The sequence below is a fragment of the Thamnophis elegans genome, chromosome 15 (assembly GCF_009769535.1).
Source record: "Thamnophis elegans isolate rThaEle1 chromosome 15, rThaEle1.pri, whole genome shotgun sequence".
Classification (NCBI taxonomy): domain Eukaryota; kingdom Metazoa; phylum Chordata; class Lepidosauria; order Squamata; family Colubridae; genus Thamnophis; species Thamnophis elegans.
This window is the reverse complement of record NC_045555.1, coordinates 30,118,120-30,132,829: the sequence shown is the minus strand read 5'-3', so window position 1 is coordinate 30,132,829 and position 14,710 is coordinate 30,118,120. Positions and strand designations below refer to the sequence as shown.

The window sequence follows — 14,710 nt, the reverse complement described above, 5'->3', positions numbered from 1 at the left end:
GATCAGGAAACTGATAAGCCACTCTCAACTCCCACAGTTTTCTCTGCTCAATCCCCGCTTGCTTTGAACAGGTGTCAGCACTCTGAGATGGCCATTACAAATTGCCCTCTTCCACGCCCAGAGTTATGAAGGAGATTTCAAGCCCAGACCACGAACTGCCATCCTATGTTCATGCCAAACCAACCTTCTCTTCAGTTTTCCCTTCAGGAAAACATCGGTTTACAAAAGTCTTTCAAGAAAAAAAAAACCTCCCGAACACCAAACCCAGCTGCTCTTCACGGAGCTCTCCGTTCAAGCAACCATTTGTGCTGGCAGCTAGCCCCGCCTCTTCCTTCTTGAGAAGTTTTAACAATAACTCCCTTTTGCCAATTGTCAGGAAAGCATTGTGCGTGCCAACACATGTTTAATAATCTAATAAACTCCATTACCAAATCTCTGCCAGCTTTAAAAATTCTGCCAAGATCTTGTCTGTGTTGACAGATTTATAGCTGGCTTGAGGAACATCCAGCCTCCCCTGCCACTGCATTCTCGCCTTCCATGCGGAGCCTCTGCCAGCGGGGCACCTCCCATTTCGCCTCACTTTCACCACCACTGCGGCTCTTGGAGGAAGGGATACCAGCTCGGGGCTCGCTTCCCTTGCTGCTCACCATCGCTGCCCCTGCTGAACAGAGGGTTGGAAGCCAGGCCGGTCCCAGCCGATGGCTTGCCGCTTTCCTGGGCTGCAGCCAGCGGGAAGGGGGTGCAACATGCGGGAGACTTCCTACAGTTCCTCTGGGCTGCAGCTGAGCCCGCTGCCCTCTCCTGCCGACACCCTCTCCTCCTGCTGCCGCCCTCTCCAGCATGCAAAGCTTGCGGGCTGCAATGGTGACGGCTTCGGGAGACATTGGCCGGGGGGGGGGGGGGCTAGGCTAGCATGAATGATGCTTACCTGTGTGTAGGCAGGAGGAGGCAGTTGTGTGGATGCATGTGGCAAAGGTGAGGCAGGGTAAGCGTCCAAGGGAACCGGTTCGGGGGTGTAGCTAGCCAGCCAGCCAGCCATCACTACTAATTTGGCGACCCACGCCCAATCACCACTACTGGTTTTCTCAAACCGGTCTGAACCAGGAGCAATCTACCTCTGATCCAAGGTTTTTGGTCAAAATGAGGATATGGTACATGAAATAATTTTGTAGAATGTGAAGGAGAGTTACCTGAAACCAGAAATAGTCTTCTGGATGACTGTTTCATCTAAGCTCTTGTCGAAAACATAGGAAAGAGCTGCAACAATAGGTCCCCAGGTCATGGCAAAGAGGTCATGATCATAGCTGCCAGGTGGAACATGCAGAAAGACTCCTTCTTCAGTGGCTCCACGGTGCAACAACACATTCCATACATAGTTTTCTTTTACTAAACCTGTCTGCTCATCAGGCATCACCACTTCTTCATTTCTTTCAAAGATGAATACAGATGAATACAGAAACGTTAAATGATCAATTGTTAAGATGCACTGTAGCAAACATGCTAAGATTTTATTTTATTTTACTTTTGTACCATTTTTTTCATATATAACACCAAGTGGTAAATGCATCAATATGCTTCTTTCTATCTATTTTTCTCACAACTCTGTGAGGTGAGTTGGTTTGAGAGACTGTGAACAGACAGTCTTTGTGAATAGCCAAAGACACCCAGACAGTTTTTCATGCCTAAGGCAGGACTACAACTGTCTACTGGCTGCTATGCTAGCCCTTTAGCCACTACATTAAAATAGCTTTTTTTTAAAATCACATTCTTCTGATAACTCTCTACTTCCAAGGATTAATTTATACTTACTTGATAGCATAATATATATCTTCTAACATCTCTTGGTCAAAATCTTTGCCACCATTTACTCCTTTCAGATTTTTTCGGAATTCCTGTAATTAGCAATGAAAGTACATTTCTGATAAATTCTGAATTCTGCAAATAACCTTTATTGTGATATATTTTGAAATTCAGAGGCAACACATATGTTGGAAGATTTTGGGATAAGTTTCTAAGCTACTACAATTCAAAGGAAAAAACATTGAAATAGAAGCAAGGGATTCTCTGAAAATGGCGCTCTGGTAGTTTTCTTTTCCATAATGCCAAACAGCTGATTTTGCCACCATCTATGGCCAGAGAATCAAGTCTCCGCCTTTTCCTTTTAGTTGTTCGAATTTTTAAGTGTGCCTCTGAATTTGAAATTGTTTTCTTTTCTTTTTGCTTTACATTTTAAATGTTAAACATCTGATGGAATGCTGAACTATCCTTACCCTCCCCCCACACACACTTTGGTGGATTATAAACATGAAGTTTTTATTCTTCATTATTGCTTTTTTTCTGGAACAACAAAACTTTTGCTTTTATCACAAGGAAGCCAATGGCATGAAGACTTTTTCCTACATAGTGAAAGTGATCTGATTTATCCTGGACTCTTACAATAAGGAATTTATTTTCCTGCTTTTTATATAAACTTTATTTTCTCTTTTTAAATATTTTCTTGGTCCTTTTATTGAAAATAAAATAAATAGGAACAAGAAAGCTGAGGATGAGAACATAATCTTAATAAAGCCCAAGACACCAGAAAAAAATCAGAATATTCAGGTTAGCAGATCCCACAAAGAAGAAATATCTCACCTCTAACGTCATTGGTACATTCTGCTTGCGAACATTATGATTGTGCTGATCAGTGTTCAGCATGATAACTGCATAGGCTAAAGCAAAACAGGCATCACTATTAGCAAATGGAGTCCCATTTGATTTCTGAAAAGAGAATGAGAATGGAAAGCAGATCCAAAATAATATAACTATGGTATTCTATATAACTGAAAGGAAAATGCCAAGAATTTAAGCCACCCCCACCCCCTTCTAAAAATATGACTCAACTGCAAATGTGTATGCATATATATAGTTATTTATTTACTTATCAAACTATGTGTCAATGTTCTGACTGATGAACCCAACCAAGAAAGCACGAGCAAGACAATCCAATCTCTGAATGCAAAACTTTATTGAGTACATCATTTCAGCACTGATTAGGTAAAACCAGATCTAATTAATTCCCACGCAAACCCCACATAATTAAAGTGTAGGATTCTCCTTCCCCCTATTAGTGCAAGTCACATTGTCCAATTGAGCCTCATGATATTGTTGTGAGAAAAAGTCTTTGCCTTTTGCAAACACCTTCTTCTGCACTCTGGCTTCTGAGGGTATTTGGATGGAATCTACCTATTAAGTGATCTGCCTGTCAGACCTGGAAGCCATCATGTACATTGGTCCTTCAGGCCTGCCACATTTACTACTGTGGGAAAATGGGAGGGGGGATTTTATGGAGTATGGGAGATATATAGTCAAAATAACATTCGTTTCTCAGAGAATCAAGTACACCTTGCCTGGGAACTGAGATAAGATGACTGGGAGGCATCTCCAGTTTTGGAAGATGCCTGATTGGACCATGTGGGAACTTGAACTTTCACTTGGGTGTGGAAAACCTGGAAACTTTCAGACTCGGGTTTTTCCAGATGTGCCAATATGACATATCTAATAAAATGGAACTTTGAGGAAACTCAAGCCTCGGAGTCTTCTTTCATTAGGGATGTTACTTGGAACCCTGACATTATCCCGAATCCCCTTTAAAAACTCTACCACCTCCCCTGAACTTCAGTGTGCTGTTCAGGGTCCTGAGCCCCAAGGGTCGACCCAAACTCGGGTGGTGCGAAGACTCAGGTAAGATGGAGGAAGAAAAGAAAACCACGAGGAAGCTACTGGTGATGGTTTGGCAATTTATGTCGAGACCATCTACTCCAGTGGTGAAATTCAAAAATTTTTACTACTGGTTCTGTGGCCATGGCTCGGTGAGCGTGGTGTGGCTTAGTGGCCTTGGCTTGGTGGGCACGACAGGGGAAGGATACTGCAAAATCTCCATTTCCCTCTCACTCTGGGGCCAGCCAGAAGTGGCATTTGCCAGTTCTCCAAACTACTCAAAATGTCTGCTACCGGTTCTCCAGAACCTGCTGGGTTTCACCCATGATCTACTTCCCTTCCCAAGCTGTGGTGGAAGCTGAAGAAGCAGCAGAAGGAGAATGCCAGCTGGATGCCCGGCGCAAAGAACCCACGCTTGAGCGGAGCCTGCAGGTGGACCTGACCCTGAAAGACAAAGCTGCGGGACACACTCCATTTCCTATGTTCAGCTTTCCAAGCCACAAAGTGACAGTGCAACTGAGTGGAGCGTCAGCCTCTTTCTACTTGGTACAGGGCGGCTGGGCCCACAGCCTCACACCTCGGACTAGACTCACTGCAGCCATGGTCACTACATGGATGCAGGTGACCCATCAACCAAACCTGCTGAGCCAACCCAGGCAGGGGATGCAGGGACCATAACAAGGCTTTTGGGGCCTCACTATCCTATCACAGCAACCTGTCTTTGGACTAATGCCAGCAGCCCAAATCCCTCCTGGATGGACATTCTATCCTGGCCAAGGATGCGTGCAATACCAGTGGGTGCTGGCCTCAGTTCAGCAACCAATGCTGTCCAGCAATTTGGCTCCTTCCAGCCGCCAGTCATTACTCCGCAGCAGGTGCTGGTCCAACCGCAGCCGCAGCTGCAGTCTCAGGACATGATCCCTCAGCAAGTCCCAATCCAACAATAGGTGCCTGTGATCCCGCAGCAGGTTCTGGCCCAACAGCAGGTGCCAGGTCAGCAACTTGTGCAAACTCAGCAGCAGATCCCATCAGCCGTTCCCCCTCCATGGTTCCGAGCAATATCTGACGGGACCCCAGGGAAGCTAGCCTACTTTCTCAACTGAGTATGGACTCATGTCGACCAGTATGGAAATTAATATCCATCCGATCGGGAATTGATTTCCACCATTGTTGACGGCATGAACGAAGGAGAGGCAGTGGAATGGATAGCTGAGCTTCACAACAAAGAAGCCCCTGAGCTAGAAGATGTTTGCCTAACTGATGCAGCCTCAATTTGCCAACATGGCTCATCAAGTCGAAGCACAGACTCAAATTAAGGCTGGAAAGCTAAGGGACTGGCCAGAGCGTCTCCTAGAACATACTTTTAAGGAGGCCCTCAACCCAGATCTCAGGAAAGTCTGTGGCATCAGGGGAGTACCAGATCATATACAAGCATGGTACAACACAGCTATTGCTTTGGATCTGGAAATCCACCCCCACAGGAAGCCAGCAGCGGACAAGCCAATGAGGAGACCCCTGGGACACCGAGCTGAGGTGAAGAAAGCTGAGGCACCGCTTCTCACACCATCCAGGACTGTCAAATACAAACGGTGCCAGTTCCCCAAGCCCGGGACAAGATGAACCCCACAGAAGCCGCCAGATAAAAGATCACTTGCCAAGTAAGTTGTAGAGGTTCCGCTCCTTCCTAATGAAGTTGAGGGAACTCCAGTCAGTGATACCCTTCAAAACCTCATGGGGGAGAGCAGTGGCAATGATGATCCGATGATAAGTGCAGCCATCTGCCCCTTTACTATCAAAACTAAGATAGTAGTACCAGAAATGGGGTCCAAAGGGAAGTAGAGGCTGTCAGACACAGGCTGTACTCAATGCCTAATCAGCCTTCCCATAGTTGAGCAGTTAGGCATACGCACGAGACCCCTAGCACGGGACTTCATTCAATCTGCAAGGTCCAAAGTAGCAGCACCGTTACTTTTCAAAGAAAAGAAAGAAAGGGGGGGGGATGAGGCTTTGATTTTCATGGAATTAATACTGTGTGCGTGGAGAATACCTACCCACTCTACCCCTCATGAAGGACATGCTAAATCACTTGTCCAAGGGATAGGTCTTCACCAAATTAGACTTAAGAGAAGCATATTACCACATAAGAATTAGAGGGGGGATGAATGGAAAACTGCCTTCAGCTTGGCAGCTTTCAATTTAAAGTTTCCACCCACTTTTTGATTGAGTGGGTCTTATGGAGTGAAAAATACAGTATACTGAAAGGCAGAATTTCCTTCCATTTCATCTGAGTAGGAATGGTGCGGCAAAATGAGCAAACGCAATGGTGGAACAACAAATAAGATGCTAAGTCTGCTCTCTCTGTGGGCATGTGAGCAGTCGCTCCACCTTGGCTCCACCGTGCATGCGCGCTCATCTCCCACCAGCCAGCTGATATTCAGGTCTCTGCCGTGCATGCAGGAGATGAATGTGCATGTGCAGGGGGCTATCGCACGTGCATGCAGCGCGGCCCCCCTACGCCCAGTTTTTGGTCCCAGGAGGCTTTAGGGAGGCCTGCTAAACCTAAAACAAAGCCCCATTTTTGGTCCCAGGAGGCACCTCCATGCCCTGTTTGGTCCCAGGAGGCCTGCTAGGCCCAAAACATGACATGGTGGGCACATAGGGGGAGCACAAGGGTGTCACAAGTGCATGTGCGGGGGGTTGTCGCACATGCATTGCATTATGGGTGTGGGCACACATGCACGCACTATCTCCTGGATCACAAATGGTTCCTCGGGGTTCGGGTGCTTTAGGATCAGCCTGGCTGCAAACAGCCTCTTAAGTCCAGTTTAGCAGCCGGTTGGCTAGGATTTTCCCCCCTCCCCCAGTCTTCAATAACTTCATGATCAATAAGGTGATCTTTGCAAAGGAGAGGATGAATTGCTTATAGAAATTTGCGAAGCCCAGGTAACTTTACAACTGCTTGCAGGTTCATGGGGTTTGCCATTCTAAGATGGCTTTCACCTTCCCTGGATCCATTTCCACTTCACAAGACACCCTATATCCTATGTAATCTAGGCTGGTCTTATGGAGTTCGCATTTTGACAGTTTGGCATACAACATGGCATTCAGGAGTTTTCCCAGTACTTGGTATACTAGTTTTACGTGTTTCTCCATTATCTCAGGGTAGATGAGAATCTCAACTAGATACGCCAAAATCCCTTTGTACTGATGCTCATGCATCACTTCATTTATTAGCTACATAAACACAGCTGGGGCTCCTTGTAGGCCAAAGCAGCATCGTAACAGGCAATTGAAGTCTTCCATTCCTTACCTTCTTTGAGTCTCACTTGATAGTATGCCTGAGTTCCAGTTTGGTAAACACCTAACCCTAACCCTTTTGCTAAATGTCCCAACATATCTTTCATGTGGGGGAACAGATACATGTTTTCCACACCTACACCATTTATCCACCTAAAATCTATGCATAATCTCAGTGATCCATCTTTTTTCTCCTTAAATAGTATGCGGCTCCTACTCGGGATTTTGAGAGCTGAAACCCTGGCCATGTTTTTATCAGTGTAATCTCTCAACTCCCCCATCTCCTTAGGAGTCATCAAGTACATCTTGGGCTTCAGAGGTTTTGCCCCTGGCAGGATCTCAATTGAACAATCCATGGGATGATAAGGGTGGGGGTAAGACATTGTGTTCCTTCTCACTGAGCACCTCTGCTAAGTCCTGGTATTTTGGGGGGATGGTCTCACTTTTGGCAACAATTCCCAGTTTTAGGTGCACTGGTTCCATCAGGAAGGAGGCAGGCAAGCTTGCCATGATGGAGCCACTGACCTGCTTGAATTTCATTGGTTGGCGTATCTTTCTCATTCGCAATCTCAACTTCTGCTCTGTCTGTAGGCTGACTAAGCATCCAGTGTACCCTGAGTCTATTAGGGCTATTATGACCCGCTTCACCCTCAAGTGGGATATTATGATCTCCTCTTGGGCCGACAGGGTGTGATAAGTCTCACCATTGGGTCGTCTTCCCCCTCACTGTCGGTCTTGTAGCGAGTCAGCTGGGGATCCTCCCCTTCACTGCTTGGGGGGGGGGGAGAACTCTATGACTTGGGGTACCACTCACAACGTTTTCCCCTGCTTAGGTGGCTTCCTCGGTTTCGCTGGGCTCAGGGCCAAAATGGGCGCCAGTGCTGGGCAGACTGCTGCTATCTGGCTCTCTTAGTCGCATAGGAAGTATAACCTAGGTCCGTGCCTCGAGGCTTCAGAGGGGGAAGTCATTTTCGTGATGGTAGCTTTCTGCCTCAGTGGGCACCTCTGGCTCCTTTTCAGGTGACCCTCTGTTCCTCCGCTTTGCTTATACTCCACTAGGTCTAGATCCACACTTATTGCTGCCTGATACCAGTCATTCATTTGCTTAGGTTTTCTGTGAGGAAGGCACATGTGGTATAACTTTTGGTTCAGATCGTTTCAGAAGTAGTGGACCAGGAGTCTCTCCAGCCAATGCCTCATCCTCCCCACAGCCTTCGGAACTCATCAATGTATTCAGCCACCAGTTTGCTCCCTTGCTTGATGACACAAATGTTGGATTCCGTCTGCCGAACTTGCGTGTTGTCCCCAAATCGGGCTCTGAGCTATCCCAGGAAAGCGATGAGGTCCTCCAACTTGGGAGCCCCTTCATCTTGGAGGCCTGTCACCCATTCCGCTGCCTCTCCCTCTAGGTTTGCCACAATGGCTTTTAAAAGTCACATTGTTGAAGTAAGCTGGCCCGTATCAATCCAAATGAGTCCACATCTAATTTACGAAGAATGCCAGCTTCTCTGGACTCCCATCAAATGTGGCCTTGATTGGTGGGGGCCCCAGTATCCCTGCAGCCATCCCACCCCATAGCGAAAGGGCCAGGGCTGTGCAGCTGCCACCGGTTGTGCTTGGGGCTTCCTAGCAAACCTGTGTGGTTGTCCTGCCACCTGTTGGGATCCAGCAGCACCTTGCAGGGGAATAGGTGTGACGTGGGTGTACTGAGGTGCACCCACAATCGCTCGCGCGGCTGCATTCTGGACAAGCTGCAGTCTCCGAATGCTCTTCAAGGGCTGCCCCATGTAGAGCACATTACAGTAGTCCAGTCTTGAGGTCACAAGGGCATGAGTTCTGAGTGCCTCCCGGTTCAGGTAGGGATGCAATTGGTGCACCAGGCGAACCTGGGCAAATGTCCCCCTGGTCACAGCTGACAAATGATGTTCTAAAGTCAGCTGTGGATCCAGGAGGATTCCCAAATTGCGAACCCTGTCTGAGGGGCGTATAATTTCACCCCCCAGCCTGAGAGTTGGAATACAAGGCCAATTATTGGGAGGGAAAAACAGCAGCCACTCGGTGTTGTCGGGATTGAGTGCAAGCTTGTTCACACCCATCCAGACCCTAACAGCCTCCAGGCACTGACACATCACGTCAACCGCTTGATATATTGAGTACATTATTTCAGCACTGATTAGGTCTAATCAACCAAAACAGCTGAAGGGTGGGGGCTGGTGGGTGGGCATGGCTTCAGCAACATTCAGTATATAAGATGCACAATTTTCACCCACTTTTTTTGGGGAGGGAGTACATCTTAAACTCCAAAAAGCACAGTAAATATCATACCCAAGTCTCATTTTTATCATGTGAGTGTTGTCCCAGTTTCTACCATATTACTTGTACTTCATTTTATCATTTACTATCTTGCTTTCAGTTTGGAATATTTTTCAAATAGAAAATTAATACAGAATTGTAAGTTATAGTCTGGTTTGTTTGATTTTTGCTGTGTTTAGGTAATAAATCATAGTTGATATTTGAATTCAGCCACAGCCACCCACCCACACACACAAAGTAAATATAATCCAATCAAAATCAGTTATTTTTTTCCACAATGATGAATGTAAGCATAGAGAAAAGTATTCTTCATTCCAATTCCATTACTTAATATATTATTTAACAACAAATATATAGCTCAATTCAAAACATACATGCCAATATTCTGTAAAGGTTTCCAATAGCCTGTGAATCACAGGAGCTTCCCCTGGCAAACGAAAGGCTTCTAGGTAGAGTCTTAAAGCTTCATCTAGTCGTAAACCTTGGAAATGGAAAGTCCTGCAAAGAAAAAACAAAATCAAGATAAGTATGCAGAACAAAAGAACTATTAGGCAGATCTACATCACAAAAAGGTCCACCATCACTGCCCTAGAAAATAGATGGATCTTGAGAGACTTGAACACTGGGCCCTATCTGACAAAATGAAATTCAATGTAGAGAAAAGTAAAGTCTTACACTTAGGCAAGAAAAACCAAAAATACACATATAGACTGGGTGAAACCAGGTTTAATAGCAGTGACTGTGAGAGGGATCTTGGAGTCTTAGTGGACAACCAGCTAAATAGGAGCCAGCAGTGTGCAGCAGCAGTCAAAAAAGCATGCACAGCCTTATGGAGGCTTACAGAGTGCTGCTGGGGCCTGGGGGAGGGGGGCAAAAAACGGCCCATTTTTTGCTCATTTCTACCCTCGCAAGCCCCCAGGAATACTCGGAAAGCCTCCATAAGGGTATACACGGCCATTTTTGTGAAGGGGCAGGGCTTCGGGAGGCAAAAAATGCTGTATTCGATGTATAAGAGGCACCCAGATTTTCAGCCTCTTTTTTTGAGGAAAAAGGTGCGTCTTATACTCCGAAAAATATGGTAAATTCTAAATTCTAAGCTCAATGTTCACTCAAAAGATTATTGAGGGATTAAAACAAGAGAGACTCCCATGTATGCTATCTTGAGGCCTCAAAAGTAAAGTAAAATATAAGCAGGATAAATAATCTAACAATAAACAAAGTATACTATTTTATAATGAACAACTGCTCTATTTCACAGAAGGTAAATTGATAAGTTCCAAAATACATACATACATACATACATACATACATACATACATACATACATACATACATACAAACAAACAAACAAACAAACAAACAAACAAACAGAACATACAAACCAGTGATGGGATTCATTTTTTTTTTACTACTGTTTCTGTGGGCATGGCTTTGTGGGCATGGCAGGGGAAGGATATTGCAAAATCCCCATTCCTTTCCCACCCACTAACCTGCTTTCCAGCTCCGTTCTCCTGTTCCAAGCAACAAAAAGAGATTGGCTGGGAGGCAGCAGGGGCGGGACCAGCCTATTTGCTGATTCTCTGAACTACTCAGAATTTAGGCTACCAGTTCTCCATAACCGGCCAGAACTGGCTGAATACCACCTCTGATACAAACCCATAAAATAGCACAGCAAACATAATTTCTAATTATTTATGAAAATCATTATTCCTTATTCTAGAGTTCTCTTAGCTTACTTCTGGTGTGTTTTAAGAAACATTTCTACTCACCTGACAAAACTATCCAGCAAATCCACATTTTTCCGATCACTCACAAATTCTCCAATCATTTTCTTGTCCAGTTTAGGATTTTCTCTCAGCCACTTGGCCACTTGATCGTTATCCATTGGGGTAGCCAATAGATTTTTCTCCTGAAGAAGCTGTATTCCTTTTTTTGGTTTTTGATTGAAGTGCTCTGAACCACTTATCAAGAGCTTTAAAAAGTCAAAATGAATGAATTAAGTTATACTTTATAGTAAAATTACTCTTATATCAAATCATATACTCTCTATACAGTAATATAATTCAATATGTTCTTCTTTAATCTTTAGGTTTGGAGACCACTTTTACACCTTATTCCACACAATTAAGTTTTATATTAGTAAAATTCAATACAGTCATTTTTTGCTTAGTAGCAACGATTTAAAATATAATGCTAATAAAAAAAATGGTCAATGCCCACACTTACACTAAATTTCTAAACTGCATGCACAATTATTAAGCAACTCGTATTTTGAAGGATTAATATTATTATTGGACAATTGCAGTGCTCTCAGTCAATGCAAAATGTTATTAAACTTCAAACTTGAATATTTAAGAAAGTAAAAGTGAGGTTTTGGCTTTCTTAGGAGAATATCTATGTGTGCACAATTATTGGGCAATTATTAGTGTGCAGAAGTATTATGCAACTAAATGAAAGATTTCCCATCTCACTCATTTATTTTCATCTGTTAAAGTGAGAATAATAAACAACTCAAAATGTACAAATAAACATTTCTGACATTTCAAAAAAAAATCAGTGAACCAATATAGCCACCCTTCTTTTCAGTAACAGTCATATGATTTCCATTCATGGAGTGTGTCAGTTTCTTGATCTGTTGACGATCAACTTTTTGTGCAGCAGCAACCACAGCCTCCCAGACACTCTTCAGAGAGGTCGACTATTTTCCTTCACTGTGAATCTCCCATTTAAGAAAGGCCCACAAGTTCTCAATAAGGTGTAGGTCAGGTAAAGAAGGAGGCCATGTCATTGTTCTTTCATTTTTAAGGCCTTTACTGGCTAGCCACACAGTGGATACTTTGATATCTGCGATGGAGCATTATCTTGCATAAAAATCATGATCTTCTTGAAAGATGCAGACTTTTTCCTGTACCACTGCTTGAAGAAAGTGTCTTCTAAAAACTGGCAATAGGTTTGGGAATTGACTTTGAGTCCATCTTCAACCCAGAAAGGTCCAACTAGTTCATATTTAATAATACCAGCCCATACCAGTACCCCTCCACCATCTTGCTGGCATCTTGAGTCCCTCCCAAAGATTGTCCAACTGTTCCATCTCTCAGGCTGGGGGGCGAAATTATACGCCCCTCAGAGAGGGTTCGCAATTTGGGAGTCCTCCTGGACCCACAGCTGACTCTAGAACACCATCTGTCAGCTGTGACCAGGGGGACCTTTGCCCAGGTTCGCCTGGTGCACCAATTGCGACCCTACCTGGACCGGGAGGCCCTTCAGACAGTCACTCACGCCCTTGTGACCTCAAGACTGGATTATTGTAATGCGCTCTACATGGGGCTGCCCTTGAAGAGTGTTCGAAGACTCCAATTAGTCCAGAATGCAGCCGCGCGAGCGATTGTGGGTGCACCAAGGTACACCCACGTTACACCTATCCTCCGCGAGCTGCACTGGCTACCTATTAGTCTCCGAATCCGCTTCAAGGTGCTGGTCGCTACCTATAAAGCCCTACATGGCATCGGACCTGGGTACCTGAGAGACCGCCTCCTGCCGATTACCTCTCTCAGACCAATTAGATCGCACAGGTTGGGTCTCCTCCGGATTCCATCTGCCAGCCAATGTCGGCTGGCGACTCCCCGGGGGAGAGCCTTCTCTGTTGCAGCTCTGGCCCTCTGGAACGAGCTCCCTGTTGAGATCCGGATCCTTACTACCCTCCCGGCCTTCCGCAAAGCCACCAAGTCCTGGCTGTTCCAGCAGGCTGGGGGGAGCTGAGAAGCATCTACCTCCATAGAAATTGTGAATGTTGGTTTTGTTTTTAATATGTTGTCTTTGTCTTGTTCCCCCCTTTCCCTTGTCTTTTGTGAGCCGCCCGGAGTCCTCCGGGAGTGGGCGGCATACAAGACAAACAAACAAACAAACAAACAAACAAACAAATAAATAAGTGGAACACTGTGCCCATTACTGATCCAGCCACAGGCCCATCCATCTGGTCCATCAAGAGAAGAGGTGGTATTCAGCAGGTTCTGACCTGTTCTGGAGAAAATTTTGAGTAGTTGGGAGAACCAGTAAATACCACCTCTGACTGGACCGCCCTCTCTATTCTCTGCCTTCCAAATCCCAGCTGATCGGGAGGAAATGGGGATTTTGCAGTAACTTTCTCTTGCCACGCCCACCAACCCACGCCCATAGAACTGATAGTAAAAAATTTTGAATCCCACCACTGGTCAAGAGTCACTCTCATCTCATCAATCCATAAAACCTTTGACAAATCTCTCTTCAGATATTTCTTCGCCCAGTCTTGTCATTTCAAATTATGTGTGTCCTGTTCAGTGGTGGTCGGGTTTCAGCCTTCCTTACTTTGGCCATGTCTCTGAGCACATGTACTTCTGGGCATTCCAGGTAGGTTGCAGTTCTGAAATATGAGAGCACTGGAGGATAATGAGTTCCTGGTAGCATGCACTTGGTAGCATTTGGTTCTTCTCAAATCATTGGCAGTTAATGTGCATCTTTTTTTCTCAACACATTTCTTGTGACCTTGTTGACTATTTGCAACAAAACATTTGATGGTTCTGTGGTCACACCCCAATATCTTAGCAATTTCAAGAGGGCTGCATCCTTCTGAAAGACTTTTTACAATTTTTGACTTTTTAGAATCAGTTAAATCTCTTTTTTGGCCCACTTTGCCTGAGGAAAAGAAGCTGCCTAATAATTATGCACACCTTGATATAGGGCAGCAATGGCGAACCTTTTTTGGCTCACATGCCATAAGTGGGGGGAAGGCAGGGGGATCGTGTGTGGGTGTGCTGCACCCATAATGCAACACGCGACACACCCACTCAAGTGCGCATGCACGCATGAGAGGCGCTCCCCCCCCCCATTTTTTGCATGCTTTTTTCATCCTCCCCAGGCTCCAGAGGCTTTATAAGAGCTTGGGGAGGGCGAAAACAGCCTCCCCTGCCCCTCTGGAGGCCCTCCGGAGGCTTCATGGACCTTCAGAAGGCGTCCCTGAAGCCTCCAGAGGGCAAAAAACGACCCTATGAGCAAACTGGAAGTCACTTCCGGTTTGCTCGTAGAGTCGGTTTAAGCCCTCCAAAGGCTTCAGGGACCTTCAGGAGGCTTCCCTGAAGCCTCCGGAGTACTAACCCGTGTGCCATAGATTCGCCATCCCGGATATAGGGTGTGGATCTCGATATAGGGTGTTGCATATTTATGACAGTTATAGCATCCTGCAGTCATGTGATCTCTGAGGAAGATGAGAACTTAAATACAAAATATAAATAAATAAATTTGCAACCTGTCCAGCTGTCTTCTTACAAACAAAGTCAATGGAGAAGCCAGCAGAGGAAGTGTCACAGTCACCTGACGTCTTGCTCAATGACCATGTTGATTTGATAACCATGGCAAAAATGGTGGT

General features: G+C 45.3%; 1 protein-coding gene across 4 annotated transcripts in view; it reads right to left on the bottom strand.

The window, feature by feature from the left end:
- Positions 1–14,710, bottom strand: part of GBF1 (golgi brefeldin A resistant guanine nucleotide exchange factor 1) — a 173,611-nt gene that overhangs the window by 73,640 nt on the left and 85,261 nt on the right. For all 4 annotated transcript variants that reach the window (XM_032231642.1, XM_032231643.1, XM_032231645.1 and 1 more), the window contains exons 18-22: positions 11,079–11,281; positions 9,684–9,807; positions 2,635–2,760; positions 1,810–1,892; positions 1,191–1,427 (exon numbers count right to left, since the gene is read on the bottom strand). In XM_032231642.1, coding sequence (XP_032087533.1) covers positions 1,191–1,427; positions 1,810–1,892; positions 2,635–2,760; positions 9,684–9,807; positions 11,079–11,281 — 773 coding nt within the window. The remainder of the gene's footprint in view (positions 1–1,190; positions 1,428–1,809; positions 1,893–2,634; positions 2,761–9,683; positions 9,808–11,078; positions 11,282–14,710) is intronic.